The sequence below is a fragment of the Bos grunniens genome, chromosome 1 (assembly GCF_055505025.1).
Source record: "Bos grunniens cultivar Pamir isolate PY7600 chromosome 1, Bosgru_T2T1.0, whole genome shotgun sequence".
NCBI classification, from domain to species: domain Eukaryota; kingdom Metazoa; phylum Chordata; class Mammalia; order Artiodactyla; family Bovidae; genus Bos; species Bos grunniens.
Genome location: NC_141165.1, coordinates 76,153,829 through 76,177,990, shown reverse-complemented (window position 1 = coordinate 76,177,990; position 24,162 = coordinate 76,153,829). Strand labels below are relative to the sequence as shown.

Sequence of the window (24,162 nt, the reverse complement as noted above, 5' to 3'; positions counted from 1 at the left end):
ACCTCCCTGTACCTAACCTTCCTCCTCTGTGAAAAGTGGAGGTGATAATAATAGTACCTCCCTCAGAAGGTTGTTGTTGGGACTAAATGTGCTAATATGTGTGAAGTGTTTAGAAAAGTGTCTGGCTCATATGAAGCACTCAGTAAATGTCAGCTATTATTATTCCCTGACTACAAAGAACCCTGAAGACAATATGGCACCTAGCTGTTTAAAGAGACATTAAAAATCTAAAAGATTTTCTTTTCTTGCCTCAGTTTTTAGGGTATTTATATCTGAATTCTACAGAGGAAGGTGTGCCAGCTAGAAAGAATTCTTTATGCCATGAGGACAAGAAACGCATTGCTGTACCTTTCAGATGTAGTCCTCAAGTTCCTTCAACCATCCTGAACAAAAATGGAAAAGGACTCCCCACAACCCAGGGTCGTGAAGCCCACACCGCCACCTTCAGACAGGGTTACACTCCTCACAGCATTTTTTTTAAGATTTTTTTTCATGTGGACCATTTTTACAGTCTTTATTGAGTGTATTGTAATATTGTTTCTGTTTTATGCTTTGGTTTTTTTGGCCACAAGGCGTGTGAGATCTTAGTTCCCCCACAGAGATCAAGCCCTTACCCCCTGCACTGGAAAGTGGATTCTTAACCGCTGGACCACCAGGGAAGTTCCTTGACGCTACTTCCAAGAGAGGAAGGGGATGCAGGCGATGCCAAGTGACACAGGTTCGATCCCTGGGTCTGGAAGATCCCCTGCAGTAGGAAAGGGCAACCCACTTCAGTGTTCCTCCCTGGGAAACGTCATGCACAGAGGAGCTTAGTGGGCTACAGTCCATAGAGTCAGACACGTCTGAGCGTGCACACAACACAACTCTTTTTTAAAGTAAAGTTCATTCAAGCAGATGAGGGTGGGATGGGGATGGGAGCTGAGGAGGTAAGTCATTAAGAAGGAGAAGCAGGAGAAAGAAGTGAAGACAAGAGACATGATAAACACTTATCGGTAAGGAACCAACTCTGGGCCCAGGAGTCAGTCGGGCAAGTTCATCATGAGTTATACCCTCACATTTCACAGCAGAGCCAAGATGCCTAAGCCCAGGGCCTGATCCCCATCTAACACAAGCTCCTAATCCTCAGAGTCATATTCTTCGATCTGGAGCAATCCTTTAAGTTCGTCTAGCCCACCCAGTGTAATAGTCTCTCTGCACTGAATCTTTCTGCCTTAATGCCTCTTGTGACAGGAGACTCATTACTAGCAGCAGTATTCCTTTTGGAGCCACTGCACACATTCCAAAGTCCTTCCTAACCCTATACTGAGTTAAAAACCTGACTCCTTATGACTTCAACCAGTTCTGCCCTTTACAATTTGGGGTTCAAATTATGTTTCCTGGTGATTTTCTGAGCAGAGACACATGCTATGTCTGCCACACATGGGGTCTGAAGCCTACTTGCCTTAGCGCTATCCAGATTCACAAACCTACAAACTGTGCAACTATTGACAGATTAGTTAATCTGTGCCTTTGTTTGTTGTCTATTGTTAATATCTGTACTTTATAGAGACCACTTCAATTCTATTCTTATGAGGATTAAATGAGAGAATCTGTAGAGAATTGTACATGGCATGCACAGGTTTTACATTAGGTAAATTCAAGTCGTTGAATGGTACAATAGATGGTGGGCTCCTCCAAGACAAGGACTGGATCTTACTCATTGCTAACATTTTTGCTGCACACAGGGTTTGGCTGAGTATTGGGTACAAAATAAATGTTTACTGAATGACTAATTAGTTGGCAAGAGCTCTGCTCTGGTGCAAATCCCTCCCTGATCTTCTGTCAATGACAATCTTCTCCTAAAAATCCATCCTCCAACTCCTTCCTTGCCCCCAGTCTAGCTGCTATTACCACTTGGGCTTCCCAGATGGTACAGTGGTAAAGAATCTGCCTGCCAAAGCAGGAGACTCAGATCCTCTGAAGGAGGAAATGGCAACCCACTCCAGTATTTCTGCCAGGATGGGCTACAGTCCATGGGGGTCACAAAGAGTCAGATGTGACTAAGCACACATGCATCATTACCACTTAAACACCCAGCTTTTCTTCCCAAGGTGGGATTGAGAGCCTTGGCTTGAGGCATAGGTCATCCAAGTTATACTTTAGGCTTCAAGTCCAACCCCATGGAGGAATTCACTGAAGTGTCCTGTATAGTCTCCCTGTAGCGAGTGTGATTGATGTGCCAAGACTTTTATGGTAAAGGACATGTGGCCCCATGGGCTGCAGGCCTACCCAAAGGTTGGGGCCTGAAGACAGTTTGAAGAGGAGTTCTGAAGCTCTTCTGGAGAAACTAGATCAAAGGGCAGTACAAGATGGGATGAAATGGGGCAGGAGGAGGGCAGACAAGCTGGGGAGGAGGAGGACTGGAACCTGGAACTATCTGGGCCTTGAGTCTAGGGAGGGAGACAGCCCTCAGCAAAACATAGGGAGCACAACTGCTCTAGGGCTGTGCTCTCTAGGGAAAAACTTCACTGCAGCTGGGGTGGGTAGCATATTGCTCTCCTAGGACACTAGATGGGCTTCCCCGGTAGCTCAGAGGTTAAAGCACCTGCCTGCAATTCAGGAGACCTGGGTTTGATCCCTGGGTCGGGAAGATTCCCTGGAGAAGGAAATGGCAACCCACTCCAGTACTCTTGCCTGGAGAATCCCATGGGCGGAGGAGCCTGGTGGGCTACAGTTCACGGGGCCACAAAGAGTTGGACACGACTGAGCGACTTCACTTACTTACTTTCACTTACTTAGGACACTAGATATCATGGAAGTGAAGTGAAGTGAAAGTTGCTCAGTGGTGTCCAACTCTTTGCAACCCCATGGACTGTATAGTCCATGGAATTCTCCAGGCCAGAATACTAGAGTGGGTAGCCTTTCCCTTCTCCAGGGGATCTTTCCAACCTAGGGGTTGAACTCAGGTCTCCTGCATTGCAGGCAGATTCTTTACCAACTGAGCCACAAGGGGAGCCCAAGAATACTAGAGTGGGTAGCCTAGCTCTTCTTCCCGACCCAGGAATCGAACCAGGGTCTCCTGCATTGCAGGTGGATTTTTTACAAGCCGAGCTATCAGGGAATACTTAGATACCATGCAACTGCTTGCTAAAAGTTCAGAGCACTTTCCCACCCACCCACATGCCCATCCCATTCTTTTGCAAAGGTTCATGCCTTGTCAGCACTGGGCCTAGGAATTCCAGGTTTCCCTTGGTGAAATTCGATCTTTCTTGGCTATAAACAACAGACCAAGGCTTCCCTGGTGGTTCGGATGGTAAAGAATCTGCCTGCAATGCAGGAGACCTGGGTTTGGTCCCTGGGTCAGGAAGATCCCCTGGAGGAAAGCATGGCAACCCACTCCAGTGTTCTTATGTGGAGAATCCCATGGACAGCAGAGCCTGGTGGGCTACAATCCACAGGGCCTCAAAGAGTGGGACCTGACTGAGTGACTGACAAGAACCCTAAGTGGAAGCAGAAATGAAAGTAGGCAAATTTTGACTTAAAAAAATTTTTTTTTCCTCTAAAATCCACACTCCAGGCCCATGGTGGTAGGAGGCAGCACCAGAGTTGACTAGGGCCCCCTTTTATTAGGGGCTCTCTCTTGATATTTGGCTTCTTCCCTCTCCACCCCTGGCACATGGGGTGAATGGCAGGGCAGACAAACGAGAACAGAAGAACTCCCTCACAAGCCCCAGGATCCTGGGAGAATAGAGAGCTGCCCCACGGCCTTCACAGGAGGGGACAGAGGGGGCGGAGAGGGGAGAGGATTGCTTATTTGTTTCCTGGAACACTGTGTTAAGAATCTCAGCAATTGCAGTTAGTGCCCGGTCGTTTGGCAAGCAGAGTAGCTTCTCCTCGTTCCCAGCTGCACGGGATCTAATTCGCAAATACACCATCTTGCATTCAACACTTAAATGGAAAACAGCAGCCCCAGGAGGGAGGCAGGCGATCTACCTCTGTAAGCCCCTTTCGGAGGGATTTATATTTCTAGGTCGGCTGACTGACTGGCGTCGTCTCTGGAGAGGATTTCTTTGAGCGCCGACCCTCTCTCATCTCGGGTCCTAAAACCCACTCTGGCGGTTATAAACTGCAATTAAACGTGGAGAGAAATCGAGATTTGGTTGGGCCTTGGCCTGCCAGCATAAAATAGTAACTAAAATCTGTTTGAGAGCTCAGATTTTAAAAGGAAGATACTGCTTATTCTTCCCCCACTGGAAACCTAGTTAAAGGAAATTAAGGCCTCTCTTAAAGGTAACTAAGATTAGAGAGCTCGGTTTCCGTTTTCTGTGTTTCTGTGGGCCGAACGCCCAGGTCGGTCAGCGAGTTTCTTTCTGGGTGGAATGACGGATTCCTCTCGCCTGAATCCTAAAATGATAGCTTCTCTTGGTTCTGCAGCTGCGAACGACTGGCGCCCAGTAGCCCTATCCTGGCGGGGGTGTTGCTGGGAGTGGGGGGTATTGGGGGAGAGAAGTAGGAGTGAATGGGAAAGGGGAAAGAGCCAAACCTCGCTAAAAAGTTGAGAGAGAGCTGCGAGGAAGGAACGGCGGTTCCTCGAGGCTCTCTGCCCCTTTAAGTGCTTCACTGACTCAGCTAAGCTTCCCCCTCAGGTCGCGTTTTTTATGAATGAAAAACGTCCTTATATTCATTATATAAACAAGCCTGAGCTGATTGGTCAATGGTCCCCCACTGCATAAATTATGCAAAACAGACTCCTGAGGGGTAGGGAGGGACGCGCTGTTGACCAATGGGAACCGGAGTTGATGGGGCGGCTTGGCTGGATTTGCCCGCAGACAGGGTAAACAAGAAGCGATGGACAGCCGCTGGAGCGGCCTCGGGCCAATGGGAACGCGGCTGGGCTACAGCCGCGGGCCAATAGCAGAGGGCGGAGCGGCAGGCCGCTGGGGGCCGGGCCAGCGCTCCAGCCTGGTTGGCAGCTGCGGCGCAGAGTCCAGCCGCTGGTGCGCGGAGCGGTTCAGTGTCCCCGGAGCGGTTCGGCCCAGCCATTAGCCTAGGCTCCCAGGCCCGGTGCGCGCGTGCGTGAGCGCGCCTGCGCCCCGGGGCCGCTGCAAGGGGAGGAGAGCCGCCGCCTCAGGTGAGGGGGCGTCAAGTGGACAACCGGGGCTTCTGAGGGGGGTGTCCAGGAAGGGCCCAGCTGCCTAGAGTTCACTGGCTGATTCAGAATCCTCAAAGTCGGGGTGCACTTTTTAAATCGAGGTTGGGCCCCCCTCCCTCGCGGAGCTCACCTCTCCCCTCCCCTCCCGGGGCCCGGTCCGGTTCGGTTCCTGGGAGGCGTCGGACGGGGGCGGCTAACGGTTCCGGAGCGCGAGGAGAACGGGTTTCCGCACGTCGCGGGGGAGGCCGGCGGGAACGCGAGGTGCGGGGGCTCCCGGGTGGGGATGGAGGGGTGCGGAGTTGCGGTCTTTACAGTCTCTGGAGATCTGAGAACCTCGAGGGGACTTGGAGGCTCGCGAGAAGAGGCACTCCGCCGATCTTTGCAGTGGGGAGGATGAGGGAGAAAGCAGCTTAGGGGGAATGTTTGAGAGGTGATGCACCCCCACCCCAGTACCAGGAGGGGTTAAGTGACATAGGCATGTTCAGCGTGTGGCGTTAGGGGTCGGCCAGGAACTTATGCAGGCCTTGCAAGTTTCAGGTTGTGGAAAGCGGACACCCAATCCCCCCCATCCCACCCCCAGCAGACTGAGGGCGTCAGGTTGCCGGCGATTCTGGAGAAATCGGGGAACATAAGAACCGCGGCCTGGGGATGGTGGAAAAGAAAAAGATGGGTGCGGAGGGGGATGGAGAGACGATGGAGCTTCGAGCTGGATTAGGGATCTGACCGAATTTTCAGAGGGGAGGGGACCTCTAGGGGGGAGCCGAACTCCTGATTGAGGAGGGGTGCCAAAGAGAGATGTTTGGAAGGGTTTTGGGGGTGGGGGAAGGATTGGAGGCGGTTGGTAGCTCCCGGCGCCGCAGCTCGTTTTTATGAATGTGGGTGACTTTATGAATGAAGCGGGTTTCTTTCGTTGGCTCGCTGCTCCCTGCGGCTTTTTTTTTTTCCTTTTTTTTTTTTTTTTTTTTTGTGAATGAAGCATTGAGCTTTCTTCCTAAAACGCTGGGGTGAGGGGCCTGCGTCGGAGGCAGGGCTTGCGTTGGGAGTGGGGGCGGGGGCTCATCTGAAGGAGTTTTCATGAATGGAGAAGGCTGGGAATTGGGTGGAAGTGTGTCTTGTTTTGTGAATGGGGCCCAGTGCGAGGGATCCAGTTACAGCCTTTACCTGATGTGGCGGCTGCGGCTCGCTCTCTCATTCATAAAACCGGGCTCGCTGCGCGCCGCGGGGGAGGGGCCTCGATCGCGCCGCTAAGCTGTGTTAAAGTTTTTCCTGGGGGTACCGGGAGGTGGGGGTTGGGGGGGGGCACAAAGGAAGTGGTCTAAACTCCTGGATGAATTCGAGCTTTCCCTTCAAGCTTAAAAAAATATGTATACTTTGAACGCGATTTTTCTAGCCCTTGAACTTTGAGAGCTGCTTTAAAGACCTTCGATACCTCTTCTTTTGGGTTTGCTTGTAACAGCTTTTTAAATTTTTTAAAAACAATTTTTGCTCTTCATGGTGAAGTATTTTTGCGTCGTATTTCATTGTGAGTCTCTGAAAATATCTCCCCCTCCGATCTCCTACCCTTTGTCCACTTCTCCTATAGACGTTTATAGACTTTCTAAGGCCATGATTTATTTAAACTGACAAATTTTTGAAGGCTACAGAGAACTCGTTTTCTTGCCCTTCAACTCGCTGCTGATGCCCTCTCTGATTTTGTTTACGGGTTGGTGACATTTGGGAAGAAAACTTTATGTTGAACTTTTTAGCGCTTGTTTGAAAGGCATTCAGGCAAGCTACCTGGAGTGTTTTTCTAGGAAGTTACGAAGTGTGTAGTTTTGCTTCTCTCCCTCTGACTTTGAAAATATTTTATTACTTGGACTAAGGTGTGGAGGGGAGGCTGGCTGTGAAGGGTTTCCTTGTATACTAACATACAAAAATTTGATATGCTTCACATAGTATGAAAAGCAAATTGGGTGCCATTGCCCACTGAGAAAAGGTTCCCTATTTAAAATTTGTATACTAGTTAAAAAGATTTATCCTTAATTATTTTGAATTGCTTAGAGCTGGGGTGAGTGAAATTAATATTTCTCCCATTTTATTGACCTAACTTCATTTTTATTTGAAGAATGGTACCTTCCTGACATTGTTACTTTATACCTCCCAAATTAGAAACAGTTCTCTCCTGTCCATTTGGATCCCCAGCCTCTCTTTCCAAAACCCAATACTTGACAGTGCTGAAACAGTTTAATTTTCTAAATCATGTAAGAAAAATTGATTTCACTATAATAAACAGATTTTTCTTTCCATGAAACTTTTAATGATTTTTAAAGATCTGTGGTAGACATGCATTTAAAATATGTATAATGGAATTTAGTTAACTTTATGCATTAGTTTTCTTAGCTATTTTATTCTTTTAAAAGTTGGAAATGTTATAGCTTTCTTTGTGAGTTGCCATGGAGAGATCTGTGACATTACCAACACTATATCTGTTTGGACAAAAGATTTAAGTTTTAATTAAGAGTTGTATCTGAAGATAAGTATATCTCTGGATCCTTGTATTCTTGGAACTATATATAGTTCTTTACAACTGACCTACAAAATACTTTTAGAAGCACTATGTATGTCAGATTCTTAATTGCAAATAATTTGGTATGCTTAAACCCAGTTTCTTTACTTCCTGTCACTGTATCATCAAAAATTAAATTGTCTTAAAAAAAAAAACAAAAAAACCCTAACACTACAAACACCCTGGGGAATCTTTTTACAGGAAGAATCTTGAAATCATCTTTTTAGATGAAAATAAGGTCCTTTTTTTTTTTTTTTTTTGGTAGGAGACAGATGATAGTAAACCTATAATCTTAATAATTAAATAAAAAAGATTAAAAGAATGACTAGGTGAGTGGATTTGGCACTAAGTGTACCATGCATCTTTGATGCCCTTAATCAAGCCCAGGTTAGTCTATAAAGCTTACACCTTGAGTGGTGGTCTTTAAGTACCTCAGAGAAAGTGAATGATTTCCCACAGAAAAGAACATTGCTAAAAGAACAAGCAATATAAAATCACTTCATTTCTTTCCCCTCACCTGGGCTAAAATCTCCCAAATTCCTATTACAGGAGGACCCCTTCCCCCCAAGAAATTGCTCAATGCTGAGAACTTCCAAAGTGATATTAGAGACGCTGGAAGCACCATGGATGGGTTTTATGATCAACAAGTCCCTTTTATGGTCCCAGGGGTAAGTTTATGTGGCTTTTGGTTTGTTTTGTCTTCCCTCTTCGAACGTGAGTCTTATGGCACAGCCCCCTTTGGACCCCTTTACTACACTTACGTCTTAACTGTCTATTGGCCTCTTTCAGAAATCTCGGTCAGAGGAGAGTAGAGGGCGGCCTGTGATTGACAGAAAGAGGAAGTTTTTGGACACAGATCTGGCTCATGATTCTGAAGGTAGTGCAGCTCTCCCCTCTGCTGTGGCTTGTTCATATGGCTCCCTGTGAAAACTGCAGCACACAGCCAGCTTCTTCCCTCTTCCCCCTAGGAGAATTCTCCTCATTCTGGTGTCTTCTGTTTTCAATTCCAGAGTTGTTTCAGGATCTCAGTCAACTTCAAGAGGCTTGGTTAGCTGAAGGCAAGTTTCTTGGCTGTTCTGTTTTCCACTTAAAACATTTTACTGTGCTTTTTAATAAAACTTAAAGATCTAAAATAAAAAATCTCTTTTCTAGCACAAGTTCCTGATGACGAACAGTTTGTCCCAGATTTTCAGTCTGATAACTGTAAGTACCTTTCTGGTGGTGGCACATGTGTTCTGAGAGTGTTTGGTCCTTGATCATCCGTGTCTAGAATACTTTTCAGCTGTAGCCAGCCTCTTTGGACAGTGGTATGTGTTTGGTTTCTTTTAATAATTCAGAGTTAACCCCCTCCCCAAACTCTTGTTTCGTTCCTTACTGAAGTTATTTCTAAAGTGCTTTTATTTTATTGCGGGTAAGATTTACCAAACATGATTTTATCTTAAAATTTGTGCCTAAAGAATTTTGCAAAACTTCAAGCTCAAAAAATCCTAATTCTCAAGTTAACTAAAGTTATATATAAGTTACTGGACCAAGCATCCATTAATCAGACATTCTCTTCCAGTGGGTTTTTTTGGTTTTTATAAATTAGGTCCTTGATAGAAATCATGAGCCTGACATTTTTTTTTTCTTTTAAAGGTGCAGAAAATAGTTAATGAAAGATTCCAGTTAATTGTGGCTTCACCCAACATGTTGTCAATTTCTTTTCTAGCTCAAAGTTGACCAAAAAATGGTCACAGAAGTGACCTGATTTACACTTATTTTTCATGTAGTTGTCAAGACTATCATTCAAAGAGTAAAAACCTTTACTTAAAATGGTCTTTAAGTGCTCATATCACTGAGATAACAAATGCTGTGGAAGCTCAGAAAACAGCTCTAGGGTACTGGCAAGGGCACAGTTAGCTTTGCACTGATCTTTGGGGGCTGTCCTCAACAGGTTTGGGAGCTTTTATGGTCCAGGCAGAGCTATCAAGGACAAAGCTGGCTGATGAAATTTGAGCAGCACAGGGCAGCTCTAGAGAGCATTAGTCACTGGCGAATGAGCAGGTTTAGAAGAGAGGCCTGGAGAAAATGCTGCCTCTTGAGAGTTGCATCATAGAAAAATTTGTGTCTTAGTCATAGTTTATAATAGCAAGCACCTGAGCCAGGCAAGGATTTGATTTCTCATTTTGCACCAACACATTTTTCCGAGCTTTGTTTTATCTTGTGTGTGTGTATGTAAAAATGCCACTGGGAGAGAGGATATCTTTGGATCTAAGTAAAAGCTGTGTGTTCTAAATCAATACGTGAAAGGCCAGAGGTACTAACTAAACATTCTTTAATGATAGGCCTCATATTCATGGGGAGATGCTAGGAAATGTGAAAAGGGAACAAAGTGTAACTCACAGATGCAGGGTTACCTTAGCTTTGTCACAGCTTGGTGTGGATGTTTTCTATAGGAAAGTAAATGCATGTTAATTATTGCCCTCTGATTGCTTTCAAATGATTGGGAAACTTGCCACTGAAAGGCTAAAGAAAGATAACCTAAAGTGTGTGAGTGTGTGTGTGTGTGTGTGTGCACGCTCGCGCATGTGTTTGCAAGATAAAAGACAGGATTGTAATCCTACTTTGTTCTGTGTTGACAGTTTGGCCCAGCCTTTCCAGTTCTTGCTCAGAGCAGCATAAACTGCAGTCTGTTTGGGAGGCTTTCTTGGCAGAGGTTCTTTGAAATGCTTTTATGACACTTTTGTTTGTTTCTCTATAACCCAAAAGAGTTAGAAGGGAGGTGAGATGACTGCATTCAGATAGATTTCATGTGCTGAAGCAGAGGTAGGTTCCTTAGAGAAAGATGTCAGCAGACAGGATATTTGGATAGATATTTATCTGCAGGAAGAGGCTTCAGTAAAGGAATCAATAAATGTGTTCTGGCGTCTTAGAAATAATTCCTGCTCGGCAAATAGAACGTGCTAAGTTCTTTAAAGTGCCATACCTAAAATGGAGCTGCTTTGGGAGATGTTTCTGCTTACCAAGTGTGATGTGTTTCTTTGTTTGCTTTTTGCTTTAACTTCTTAAGGTTGGGGTTTTCTGTCTTTAAGGATAAAGCAGATGTTTGAGTAGCCTCAGAGAGTCTTTGAGAATTCCCCCCACCCACCCCCGACTCTTCTTTCTAGAGATGGAGCCGAAAGAAGGATAGATTCAGACAGAGGTTAGGCAGGAACACAGATGTGGGGAGGTGTATTCTTGAACTATGTCTCTTCGCTGTTATATGTGTGACTTTTCACTGCAGTTGAGACAGGCAGTATAGACTCACGGGAGCTGGCAGAGCCCAGGGCTGGGCAGACCCTTTCTCTGTGAGTACCTCTCACAGTCTCCTATTGAGGATCAGCTTCCACTCCAGCCCCCTTCTGGAAGAGCCCTGACTGTTCCAGGGAAGTAGGAGAAGCTCATGCAAATTTAACAAAATCTTACGAACTGGTTTAAATCACTGGATCAATGAACTGGAAACCAAACTTGCACTTGCAGGGTAAAGCAAATCTCTCCCCTAGGGTGGCTGAAACATTTGTAACAAATACTCTTATGTGACCTGCCATGAGTAGTAGTCTACCTTTTTTGTTACTGTTGACTTGACTAGTTTTCCATGTTGAATGTGAGAGTTTTGGTATGTATGTGAGAGAAAAAGAAATACCAAGTAATGTGGGTAACTTATTTTAGAAGGCCAGGTTTGAAGATGATGGCTTACTTTTTTTGGTAAACGCTATCAGCTCAGCTTCTAAAGAGATTTTTCTATATTTTCCAGATTTTGGTTCCTACCCATAGGCATCCATTCATAAATTTTTTTTTTAATAAATGAAACCACTGTTCTTAAGAGTTAAAAGAGAGGTGAGACATTTCTTAAGTCTTAAAGAAACGCCCAGCCTACTTCTAGTTGTATAGATTTCCCTTTACTTCACAAATACAGAAGTTAGTTAAGTATCCCCCCTAGAATCTCTTAAAGGTCATGTTCAAGGGAATAAAAAGTGCCACCTATAGACATAGGGGTTCTGCCTTTGCCACCCATTGTCCCTTGATCCTGATAAATAACCCTGAAGATCCCAGATTGTTTGAGCTACAAGTCCCTTTTAGAGATGGTCTTGCCTAACCCTTTCATTTTATTAAGGGGATAATATAAGGTCCAGACAGCTGGAGATACACTGGTGATTAGGGGCAAATGGGAGGGGCTAAGTAAAATGAGGGAGGAAAAGTATATAAAATCCTGTCCTTAAAGAAGCTGTCACAAAGCTGCAGAGCCAAGGGCACTGTCACACTCAGAGGCTCCCTCATGATTTCAGATGCCTGGAGCTGGCCTTCAGGAAAGCCTGGTTGAGGGTGGGCTGCCCAGTCTAATCCATAGTTCTCTTCATCCTACAGTCCCAAGAAACTTGCTCAGTACCTTGGTGCTTTGAGTTTTTTGCATAGGGTTTGAAAGAAAGAGAAATGATAAAACAGAAAAATCAGAAAACTGACATGTTTTCCAAAAGACGTTTGTGTGTGTACACACTATGTATCCTGTGTTTTACAAATGTGTTTAGCTACGTGTGCAGTAACACACAGAGCTACCAAGCCACGGAATCTGGGCCAGTAAATAAGTGTGTACTACATTTTACAGAATTAGCTGCAAATCGAAACCGAGGATAATAATGGAAAATCAAAGTGCTTAGTGTTGGGTTAGGGGTGGGAGTTGATAATTCAGTGTTCTGAACTGTTTGTTTGGACACCTTAATATTCAGTTTTCGGAACTGATTGTTTGGGCATCTTAGGGTATTAGTCTCTTTTCTCAATCTGGTTCTTTGGGACCCATGGACTGTAGCCCACCAGTCTCCTCTGTCCATAGGATTTCCCAGGCAAAAATATTGAAGTGGGTTGTCATTTCTTCCTCCAGCAAGTCTTCCTGACCCAGGGATTGAACCCGTGTCTCCTGCATCGCAGGTGGATTCTTTACCGCTGAGCCCTCAGGGAAACCTAGGGTATTACTAGGTTCTAGCATATATACATAGTGTTTTTAAATGCAGATTTAAGTTTTGAGTTTTTAAAATTTCACTCGTTTCAGTGTGATACTGTGACTGTTATACCTGTCAGCATTTTGAAGAACTAAAATATTTTACGTTGAGGAGAAGACACGGTAAAATCTTATTTTAAAACATGATCTCTAAACAAATATAGTTTAAAGAATGGTTTTAAAATCCAAATGGCCATGTTTTCCCCTTGAAGTGTTCTTTTTAGATCTGTGCTTCAAAAAGAATGGACTGACTGGAGGAAGTAAGGGTAATTTCCTAAGACTGGCTAATTAACTGATAAAATCAACTTTTCATAAAGACATTTGCAATAGATGGCTGGGAAATAGGATTAACTGTTACGGCAGCCCTTGAACCTAAAGTATATTGATCTTAATCCCATTTCAATATGAGATTATTCATCTGGATTTTTTTTTTTTTTAACTGCTCAGGAGGTTGATATGGTGGGGGGAGGGGTGACTTCCTTTGGGAGAGAGCAGTCATTCTGGCCCCAGACACACTGTAGCAAACTCTCCGTTTACTTGCTTTCTGTTCTTGGGCCATTTGTATATGAAAGGAGCATCCGAAAGTCTTTCTTAGCACAAGGTGAAAAAGACAACAGTAGGCACTTTAAAAATAAGAGGCTTGAGGGAGTTGAGGCTCTTACTTAATCCTTTGCCAGAGCCTATAGCTCTGAAGGTGGGAGAAACGAGAGCTAAAGCAGGAGCAGGAAAGCTAGAGGTTATTTGACTCCAAGTTTTAGAAACCTTTCAATGTCTTTGTTAGCTAGTCCACTCCCTACCTTACCACTGAGAAAGGGCTAAATGATTTGAAATCCTCTCCTTGATAGCCTCCAAAATCCCTGTAATGCAGGACTCCTAAGAACCAAAGCCCTAGCATTCCCATTTATTGAACAGAGCCATGTGTTTACACAAAATCTGTTTTCATCTAACTTTAATTCAGTTAGGCTTATTAAAAACAACAGACTTTTTCTCTTCCTCTTCTATGTCTCTCTGCTCTCAGTCCTCTAATAAAACCCAGTAACCCTTCCAGTCTCCCATGTTTGGTGCAAAAGACTTGGGATAGAAAATTACACCTGTGTCTGCTGGGCAGATCACTTTTGTAGATTCCAGAGGTAACAAAATCCCAGCATCACGAAATTACAGTCTGTCCCCTGTTTTTCAGCATTCTTCTGCCTTAAGATTAAGATGTGGGTAGTCTGATAAAGCTGAGAATTTCTATTATCTGCCATTTCACCCACCTAGTATCACTGTTTTAACTTCAGTCCTAGAAAAAACATTACCACTGGTGGGGTGGGGTAGGGTCGGATGTGTAATCCTCTACCCAGAGACTGTTCCTCCACATGTTTCTGGGGTTTTAATTGTGATAAAGCTCATCTGGGCTCAGAGGCTGACAGCCCCCCCTTGGGCACATGGCTGCCCTTGAGGCAGCCTGGGCCCCATCTGTGCCCTGGCACATAGCGCTTCTCCACTTGCAGTCCAAGGAGCTCAGAGTCTTGTCATGTTGCAGCTCCCAGCTCTTGGACAAGCGCCAGGCATGCTGATGCCAGTACCGGATTAGGTTTCTTTTTTAAAAATCCATTTTGTGAACTCATCAAGCTCATTTAACAGAGGCTTTGGTCGTCAGTTTCTATCATTGTCCCATTCCTGTAAAAGACTCAGCTTAAAATAAAGGAGACACAAAGACACTAGGCCCCTAGTGTGTCTGAGTGGGTGCGCACATGAGTGTGTGAGTGTGTAACCAAAAGGTTGAGTCCACCTTTGAGTTTGGCAGGTAAATGACCGTGGACTAGCAACTCAGAAACTCAGATGTTACACTTGAGAAGAGTCCCTTCATGAAGGGGCCCTGCCTAGCAAAGAGGTACACCTGCCTAACAGGAGGAGGCATCTAGACGAAAGCTGCAGCTGAGGGTGAAGATTCCAGGGAGCAGGATAAGATCTAGCCAGGAGTTTCAGACTGTTCTGCAGAGTAGCCAAGGCACTGAATGGAGAGTCTGGTTAGTTATATTCAGAGAAATGCTTCCAGTGGTCAACCATCTGAGTTCACTGGCTTGTGGCAGTGGGGGCAGGCAGTGAGAAGCGGTCCACATAAGACATTTGAAAATAGTCCAATATGTTTTGAAAAAGAGGGAAAACCCACGTGCTAACATTTATCCCCTGGATCTGGTTTTCCTGAAGCAGCATATTCTTCCCTTGAAACGAAGTCTACACTAGACTGGCTTCATAACATCTTCCTTAGGGTGATTATTGAAGGTTTGAAAAGAGTAGAAACCCAACCAGTTTTTAGCCTTGTACTTTGTGTTGCCCTTGGAGTAGGTTTCACCCACAGACGATGGATCTTCTCTTTTGATGTCTCATGAGCATTCAGGGGGAGTATTATAAACCTTTCAGGCCGGATGCAAAGCCAGGAAAAGGAACTGTGAAACTGTTCATAATAGATAGCTTGACCCCTCCCCCCTTTGCAGCCAGACTCCTGTAGTGTCTTCAGAGACCCACTCCCTTGGGGAGGTGGCTCCCAATACTGTTATAGGAATGGAAAAGCAAGGAGTCTGGAAAGGCTGGCTTCCAGAGAGAGCTGCCCTCTAATGCAAACCAGCTCACCCCTGGGGGCAGGAGAAATACCGCTGAAGTCTGTTTCAGCTGGTACCTACAGTCAGTTTCTGAAGTGGGCAGCGCGAGATAGATTCCTTTTGCCAGAGGGCACTTGCCGACCTCACTTGGAGCTGACTTGCACACCCTTGCGGATTTCAGCCAGGGTCTCGGCCATCTGAGTCTTAGGGAGAGTGTGGAGCAGGCAGGCGCCTGCAGTGTCTGAATTTCTTACATAAACACTGCGCGCTGGGCGAGCAAGCGTCCCTGCGGCGACAGCTGGGCTCTGCTCCGTCTGCCCCAGCGAGCTGAGCTGCTGAGTTCCCCACCCCCCCTTGCCTGAATGGAGCATTCCAAATTGGTTGTGAATGGAGGGCGGGGCTCCCTTGCAGACTTTTTCAATGAATAACCAGACCCCATTGTGCAGCCTGTGGAAAAACAACCAACTCAAACAACACTGGGACTGTTAGAAATATGCTTGTGATTGGCAGTTTGGAGAACCTCCAAAATTAGTTTCCTTTGGCTTCCCTGCTGCTCCCTGTTCTCCAAGCCTGGGCTTAATAGGGTTTGAGTTTTCTTTTAAGTGCTGATTTTTAACCCTCCAACTTCCAGGCTGGTGGCCTGGGCTTAGGCGGAAGGGCTGCTGCCCACCCTCCGATCTGCCCCCACCCCTTTGTCTCTCATTTTAGACTGAAGCTGTCTAAAGGGAGTGATAATGGGAGAGGGTGGTTTAGCTTCCCTGGAGAGAGGTGTTGAGACTTGATCTGAGAATATTACCCTTTTATCTCTTGGTTCCCTTGGGGCTGAGGCTTTATCTCTCCACTGAAGATTCCTGCCTCCTCTTCTCCAGTCTTTATTCCAGTCCTGAAGAACTGGTGGGGTGTTTGCCTGCCACAGCACTCACATGTACCTTTTAACATGGGAGGACCCAGCTATAACTTCTCTACTCCTTGGCAGTCTCTCCCCCATTTAATTTCCCACTGTGGCCAGAAACATATCATTTTAAAGTGACCCTTCCCAGACTGCTCCTCAGGTACACTCTCCCACTGGGCACTCAAATGCCTTGCCTCGTCAAATGAACATCTCAGGAAGTGCTAGAATGAACCCAGCCTCTGATGAACCCCCAAATCAGAGTGGCCTCCTCACTCCAAAACTAGGCCAGCTTCTAGGGGTACACTTGCCTCAGTATTGCCCACCCTAAACATCTCCCAGGCTCTTGGCTAACAGCTCACAGACAACCCCCACCCCAAAAAGGACTGTGTGGGCTAGACCATGGCTGGGCTTGATAAGCATAAAGGACAGTCCATTAAAAACCAAAACAAAACTTGATAGTAATGATCCGGTGCCATTTTCTCAGGGTTTTCAACTGAGATCTCTTAGTTCCTGCTCTTCCTAACGAGGCTATTTGCATTTGTGTTTTGCTCTAAGGATTTTTTTTCTGAAATATTTCCCTTGCTATAAATTGGTTTTCCAAGGATGTCCTCCTTTCCCTATTAAAAAAAAGAACAGGCCTGGGCAGATTGTCCTTTTGTGAGAGTTTGAAACCTCTCAGGAGGTAACCCTAGATATCTGCTGTGTAAGAGGATGCTGATGTTTGTGCTGCTTCTCCAGAGGGGCTGAGGAGGACTTAGCTTACATAAACACTTTTCAGCTGAGTGCCTGGAAATGCTTTGTAATTGCCTGAAAGGGCACTTAATGAGGGTCTTTTATACTTTTCCCATAGAAAAGGTAGAATAGAAGGAGAGGGGGGATGTCTCCTCCACTCAGCTGCCCACTGTAAAGACCAGATCCTGGAAGGCCTACCCCACATTTCCTAATCTGAATTTTAGTAGAGAATAATTCAGTGGTGATCACGTCACTGTGCTGGGGGTACCCTCAGAGTCAGAACATTTCTGCTTCTCCCCAGCTTCCTTTTCTTTCCTTCCCCACCAGCCTTGAAATCTTTATTTCTTGGGGAATAAGGAAATAGCAACATAGGGCTTTAATGTAGTCTGTATTTTGACATATTAAACATAGTCCCCGCTTCTCAATTCACATTCCTGTTGAAGCAAGAAGCAACCAGTTTCTCTTAGGCTCTCAGTGTCCAAAAGCAGAGAACCCCTGTCTTTTGTTTCTTCACCTCTGTCTGAGCCACGGCATCCTTCTCTGCACGCAGCCAACCCTTGGGGAAATGTATTTTGCTCACCACCACTCCATTCTCTTGCCTCCCTACCGTGTTCAGCAGCCCCCAACACCAGCCTCCAGCCTGCAGGGAGGTAAGTCTGTAACATTAGTTCTAAGAGTCCTTGGGGTGACCTAAGGGGTGAATAGGAAAAAAACGAGCTAGGGCCATTTTTCATTTTCTGATTCTGTTAAAATGCAAACTCTACCCAAGTCTTCCCAGGCTGCCTCTAGATTTTGTGCAGCTAACGCTGTACCCCAGTAAGACTCTGTGCGAGGGGTCAAGTCACACTGTAGGCCCTCTTCACACACTTGATGCGTTTCTGCCTTTAGGAGCAGCAAAGCTGTGGATAAAGAGGAATGATTCTCTCGGAGGGGAAGCCACTTTCCTTAGGGTTTGAGTTTCCTCCTGTTACATTTTTAAGATGAATTTTAAACTTGAAGGTAAAATTTTCCACAGTGATTAAATCCCACTTCAAGTATTGTTGCTGCTTTAATGCCAGTTTGGATGAGAATCAAATGAATTGGGAATAAATTATAGAAGGGCTGTTAAAGAAGGCTTGTTTTGCATTTTTTCTCTATGCAGGAGGATTGCCCTGTTTCCCTCTTTCCTGACTGTGTGTTCCATCTTGAGCAGCCCCTCATGGTAGAGTCTGCTGTGGCTGACGGAAAGCCTACAGTGGGGGAGGCCAGCCCTTCGCCTCCAACAGAGCTGGGAGAACAGGGCTGTCTCTAGGCCTCTCTCTCTTGATGGTGAAAGTTAAAGAAGTTGTCTATCGGTTTCTCCACAGCCCAGAGTTTGCGGATGTGACACTCTGATGCAATTAGAATACACGTACTGTGCAACATTCTCTGATGGCAGAGCCCCGAATCTACTAATATGCAACCTACTTCAGTCAGAGTTGGGCCTCTTCTTTTCTAAGCTCCTTTTTCTCCCTTTCATTTCTAACTCTTCAAGGCCTCTGGGTTTCCATTTTCAGAATTCTAAAATAACAGCCCTAAATTGTTAGGATAAATGAGTCGCTGGAAGAAAAGGAACTACACAAACCCAAGCTGTTTCAAGAATAATGCTGAAGTGTGGCAAGAGTGTGAACTTGAAGGAAGTCAATCTGAAACTAGTTCATCTAGGTCAAAAAAATCAACCTGTCTACTACCATTGGCATTAGATTATCTTCCTTGTTTGAGAACACCCGTTTTGTGTTTAGAAATGACTATTTGAAAGATGCAGTTTTGTGCTGAGCACATGTAGCTGTTCAGTAATAGGTCCTCTTTCTGACCTGCAGTTCCCTTCTGTGAGTCAGGACATTCCTGATTTAGTACATTCATCCAAGGTGGGTTCCTCTTTCTAACATGACCACTTCTTTTGGGAGGAGAAAAAAGTATTAAAGAGTCTTTTCGCATCTATTTTAGCCAGACTTAGAATAGAAACCCTTAAAAAAAAAAAAAAAAAATCACCTGTCATTACTGTTAGTACTAGTAGAGGTGAAGAAAGGATAAGGCCAATATCCTAAATTCCAGTTAGAAACTGGTCCTCCTAGTCGATAACCAAGGACATGAGCAGCAACCTCCTTACCCTGGCAGACTCGCCCCTGGCCCACAGGTCCCCCTTGAGGACTCCTTGGCCATTCAGTCTTCCCTATGCTTAGCCCATCACTTTGACCTCTTCCCAGCTTCTCCCAGCGTTTTCAGCCCCTTTGCAGAAGAGGTAAATAGACGGCCTTGAGGCCCCCTTCTCTTCCTAGCCAAAGCTATGCCCCCTGCCCACCCTTTAGGACTTGGGCGTCTTCCTTGACTTGGGTCATGATTTTTCCTCTCTGGAGGGGGGAATAAAGAGGTAGGGGGAACCTGGAGCACCCCCTGGAGACTAGAGGACCCCACACACATTTTGAGTGGTCAGCCTGGGTGGTGCAGTTCTACCTTTTGGGTTGCAAGCGTACATTAATACCTGCCAAACTGACTTCCACGGGCAAAATTTAGTTGTTCATCTTTGCCCAATGGTATTTCAGCCAGCGGCTGCTGTTGCAGGAAGAGGCAGTGGAAGAGGAAGGAAACTTGGTGGGATGATGTAATTAGTCATTGAGCTGGGCCTAACAGAAGCAAACCTCCAAATCACCAACCTCTCCTCCCCATTATATGAATTTACTAGAAAACATAAACGTGCATGCATGCTAAGTCGCTTCTTTGCAACTCCATGAACTGTAGCCCACCAGACTCATCTGTCCATGGGATTCTCCAGGCAAGAATACTGGAGTGGGTTGCCATGCCTTCCTCCAGGGAATCTTCCAGACCCAACCCATGTCTCTTATGTCTCCTGCATTGGCAGGCAAGTTCTTTACCACTAGCGCCACCTGGGAAGCCTCTAGAAAATATAAACATTCTAGTTCAAATAAGATCCCATCCTAGTAAAAATGCCCCCAATAAAGCCCTTTCCTATAAAGTATAACCCCCTTGTCCAGTCAGTTCCTCTTTTCCACAGAGAAATTAAAATCCCTTTATAAGTAAAACTGCCACTTATCTTTTCCTGCTTTTACCCTAGCCGCAGGGCTTTGTTTGGAGGTCTAACAGAAGCTACAACCTGGGGGCCCCTGAAGCTAGAGCTTTGGTATCTTCAGAGCTGGAGTTCTCCATCGAGAACTCCAATATATTAATATCTAATATCTCCAAGATACTAATATGTTGTGTCATATATTTTACATTCCAGGGAACAGTAAGAGCATAAAATACCGTAACACCAGTCCCGCCCAAACACAAGTTGGCAGCATGTTACTCTCCAGAGCCAGTATGAGCATCGCAGCTTCTTGTCATTGAAGCCAACCCCATGTGAAGCCTTTCCCCCAGAGACAGCAGCGTTTGGCAAGCCCAGTACTTGGCTAGGACACAACCTAGACCCGTATCACTCTTGTCAGCTTGAGTCCATAGCAGAGATTTAGGGTCATCCCTGGTAAACAAAATGGAAGAGGGGCTTACAGAGCATGGTTTTAACTTCTTCGTGGTATCAATTCTGTTGTCTGATTTAAAACCCAGGTGGGAGACATTCTATCAATAACCCTTAATTCCCGTCTTCCAGGAGAAATTCCACTGCCTTTGCAGGTGACCTCTCAGGAGTTTCAGATACTGCTCTCTACTGATGCTATTTATACCTTTTCAAAGTTGGGCCATTTTTTTCTTTTTGAGCTCCTTTTTCTCCCTTTCATTTCTAAACTTGTATTCAAGACCTCTAGGTTTCCATTTTCAGAATTCTGAAGTAATCTCATGTCCCTGCTAACCCTGTTTTTCTGCCCATCCCATTTGTGAACTGATAGGGGTCTCTCTGGAGACAGTCTCCATACCTGTGTTAAAAACTTTTTATTTTATATTGGAGCATAATTGACTAACAATGTAATGTTAGTTTCAGGTGTACAGCGGAGGGATTCAGTTATACATATACATGTATCTATTCTTTTTAAAATTCTTTTCCTATTTAGCTTATTACAGAATACTGAACAGAGTTCCCTGTGCTATATGGTAGGTTCTTGTTGGTTATCTATCTTAAATATAGCAGTATATACACACCCAATCCTCAGTTTCCCCAATGGCTTAGCAGGTAAAGAATCTACCTGCAATGCGGGAGACTCAGGTTTGTTCCCTGGGTTGAGAAGATTCCCCTGGAGGCGGAAATGGCAAGCTACTTCATTATTCTTGCCTGGAGAATCCCATGGACAGAGGAGCCTGGCAGCTACAGTCCCATGGGGTCGCAAAGAGTCAGACACGACTGAGAGACTACTCATGCATACACACACACATGCATTAATCCCAAATTCCCAATGCATACCATCTTTCAAGTAAGTGCCTATCATTTTTTATATAAACTCACCAACAAAGTATTCCTGGACTTATATTCCCCCAAAGGTTCCTGCCCTAGAATTTCCAAGTATTGATACTTGGTATAACCTTATTTACTCTTATGAGTAAGAGAAGTGTCTTCTGCCCTCACCTCTTTTTCCACTGTAGCAAGACCTAGCTCTGCTTCTGCAGGTTATTATTTCGCTCTGGTATTCCCTAGCCATCTTCATGCAGAGTTGTCAAGATTCAAATCTTGCTCTTGGGTTGTTTCTGTTCCAATATTGTGTAATTCTAACCCTATTTGTTGGGATCTGATAGCCTTTTCCCGTAGTCCATACCACGATAATAAGTTCAAAGACATTTTTCTCAAGCTGACCCATATTACCCCAAATTTCTAGCTCTAAATCATGAAAAGTAGAGTGGTTTTGTTGGGTTTTTTTTGTCCACACCCCAATTCCCGAAGCCTGTCTTATGCTGACTGTAGGTTTTTCCCGCAGCGTGGAAGAAATCTGATTCCTGGCACCAGATGTTCTAGGAACTAGCTTTATCAGTTTCTAATTTGGCTCTTGTGTTATTTATTGTACAGAAGATGGTATTGGCCATATAGGGAGGACTTCTATAGTTGTTAATTGATGAATTCTGCTACTTCAGGGTTGATTCTTTACCCTAGGGCCCTGAGATATACCACGAGGGTAATTAATATCCAGTCCTTTGGTCCTCACTGAGAAACAAGGAAGTAATAAACTGGAATAATCAACACCATAATTCCCTACCACCATGATTAATCTCTAGTCTAAAACCCTGAATATTATTGTTACTCACCATAAACCTTGTAGTTCTATTTGATTTCTTAAACTATGTAAATTTATTAGTATGATGGAAAACAGATTACTTAAAATCTTGAATACTATTGCTGTGACAATCATGAAGAGATCTTTTTCTATACCTGCTGCTGCTGCTGCTAAGTCGCTTCAGTCGTGTCCGACTCTGTGCGACCCCATAGACGTCTGGCAGCCCACCAGGTTCCCCCGTCCCTGGGATTCTCCTGGCAAGAACACTGGAGTGGGTTGCCATTTCCTTCTCCAGTGCATGAAAGTGAAAAGTGAAAGTGAAGTTGCTCAGTTGTGTCCAACTCTCAGCGACCCCATGGACTACAGCCTACCAGACTCCTCCATCCATGGGATTTTCCAGGCAAGAGTACTGGAGTGGGGTACCATTGCCTTCTCCGTTTCTATACCTACTGATACTAAATTCTATCCCGGAACAGAAACCTTGCTTTCTCCATGTAGGACTTTGCCCAGGAAAAATATAGCTGTTCTTGCTGTTTGAGATTCAGAATGAACCTACCCGGAAATCTCAGCCCCTCGATGTGGTCTGCTCACCCAGGTGTTGGCTGCACCAGACGTTTGTCATATTTCCCATGAGTTATATGGAGAGCCTTGTTTCCAGCCCAGAGTCCTGCTGCCATTCTTGATTCCCAAGACAAATGCACAGAGGATTCTCTAAGCCAACAAACTTAACATAATTTAGGTCTTAAGCTCCACCCTTTTCTGATCACTTATCCTAATAAGCTAGGTTGGGCCAGTTGGAGCCCCCAGAAACTCTTGTGCCTTTCTCCCCACCCCCAGGTGCTCAGGGCCCCAAAAGACCAGGTCACCCAATCCCAACCTCCTCTCTGGGCCCTGGCCGTGCTTAACCTCTTTGGGCAGAAGGAACCAAACCAGCTGCTTAGAAGGAAACATGAAGGAGAACACTGGGGAAGAGAACTTGCATTCCTTCTGTCACCAGCACAGGTTGGTGATGGCTGCAGGCTGCCCTCCTGAGGACTCCGGGGATGGAATCTGAGCTGTCCTGTCTTCTGGTTGTGTTCTAAACCTGTTATGCACGTACATTCACAAGGAGTGGGCATTCTCTATTTTATTTTTTCCAAAAATGCTTTGTGATCTTGAGTTGAGCTTCTGTTTTAGTTCCTGTTGAATGTGTTATTAATGTGTATATGAAACTACTGGTTGATTTTACTTTTGTTACTGTTTTGTACTTGTGTAATTGCGGTCTTTTTACCCAGCAGCTGTAGAGGTGGCATGGACAGTCGTCATGGTGATAACAGTGGCAGTTTATTTTTCCCTCTCAGGTGTTCTCTTCTCCTTTCTAAGTGGGCCAGGGCCAAAAAAATATTTGAGAACCACTGGCTTAGATGTTAGAGTATGACAACATTTGTCCTTGTGTAATTTTAGATTCCTGGGGCTGTATTATCCAAACATGGTAAAAGGTACAGATAAACAGGACGGTCTTCTTCAGGTTTGGTAATAGGCCAGGGGTGACTTCCTTCGTGTGTAAGGGCATGGTTTTGAAGTTGTTAGCACGTCTGCTGAACTGTTCAGTCAACCGTAAGATAGGGTTTTTTCTCCAAGTATCTCAGAGGAGATGATATAATAGCCATTTTATTGATTTTTTTTTTCAAGACATATTGCTGCATTTACTTCATTTCTCTATATATTCTTCCCAAATTATTGGAAAGTTGCAAGCTTTATCACATTTCACCCCCAGATACTTCAGTGTGCATCTCAAAAGACTGAGGACATTCTTCTACATAGTCTAAGAAAATTAACTTTTATTCAGTAATACTCAGAATTTCCCAGCTGTCTTTTATAACTGATATCAATATTGTTTTTGATCTAGAATTTAAGAATCGTACATCAAGCTTATTGTTACATCTCTTATATCAGACAAGAATCTGCCCACCTTGCCCTCCTCCCCCCAGTAACACTGACTGTTTTGTGTTTTTGTTTTTTTTTGAAGAGTCCTTGCCAGCTATTTTGTAGTTGACTTTTTAGGGTACATATTTAAAGGATATGTAGAAACACAAATATACAGAAATGCTGACCTTAG

General features: G+C 44.8%; 1 protein-coding gene across 6 annotated transcripts in view; it reads left to right on the top strand.

Moving 5' to 3' along the window:
- The first annotated feature begins 3,728 nt into the window (after positions 1-3,728).
- ETV5 (ETS variant transcription factor 5) overlaps positions 3,729-24,162 on the top strand; it is a 60,560-nt gene continuing 40,126 nt past the window's right edge. The window contains exons 1-5 of one of the 6 annotated variants that reach the window (XM_086398082.1): positions 3,729-3,976; positions 8,226-8,344; positions 8,466-8,553; positions 8,687-8,734; positions 8,829-8,879. In XM_086398082.1, the coding sequence (XP_086254208.1) occupies positions 8,300-8,344; positions 8,466-8,553; positions 8,687-8,734; positions 8,829-8,879 (232 nt within the window). In that variant the 5' untranslated portion in view covers positions 3,729-3,976; positions 8,226-8,299. Of the gene's footprint in view, positions 3,977-4,131; positions 4,270-4,754; positions 5,111-8,225; positions 8,345-8,465; positions 8,554-8,644; positions 8,735-8,828; positions 8,880-17,104; positions 17,547-24,162 lie in introns of those variants that run through there. The other 5 variants (XM_086398075.1, XM_086398072.1, XM_086398076.1 and 2 more) reach the window with 5 other exon arrangements.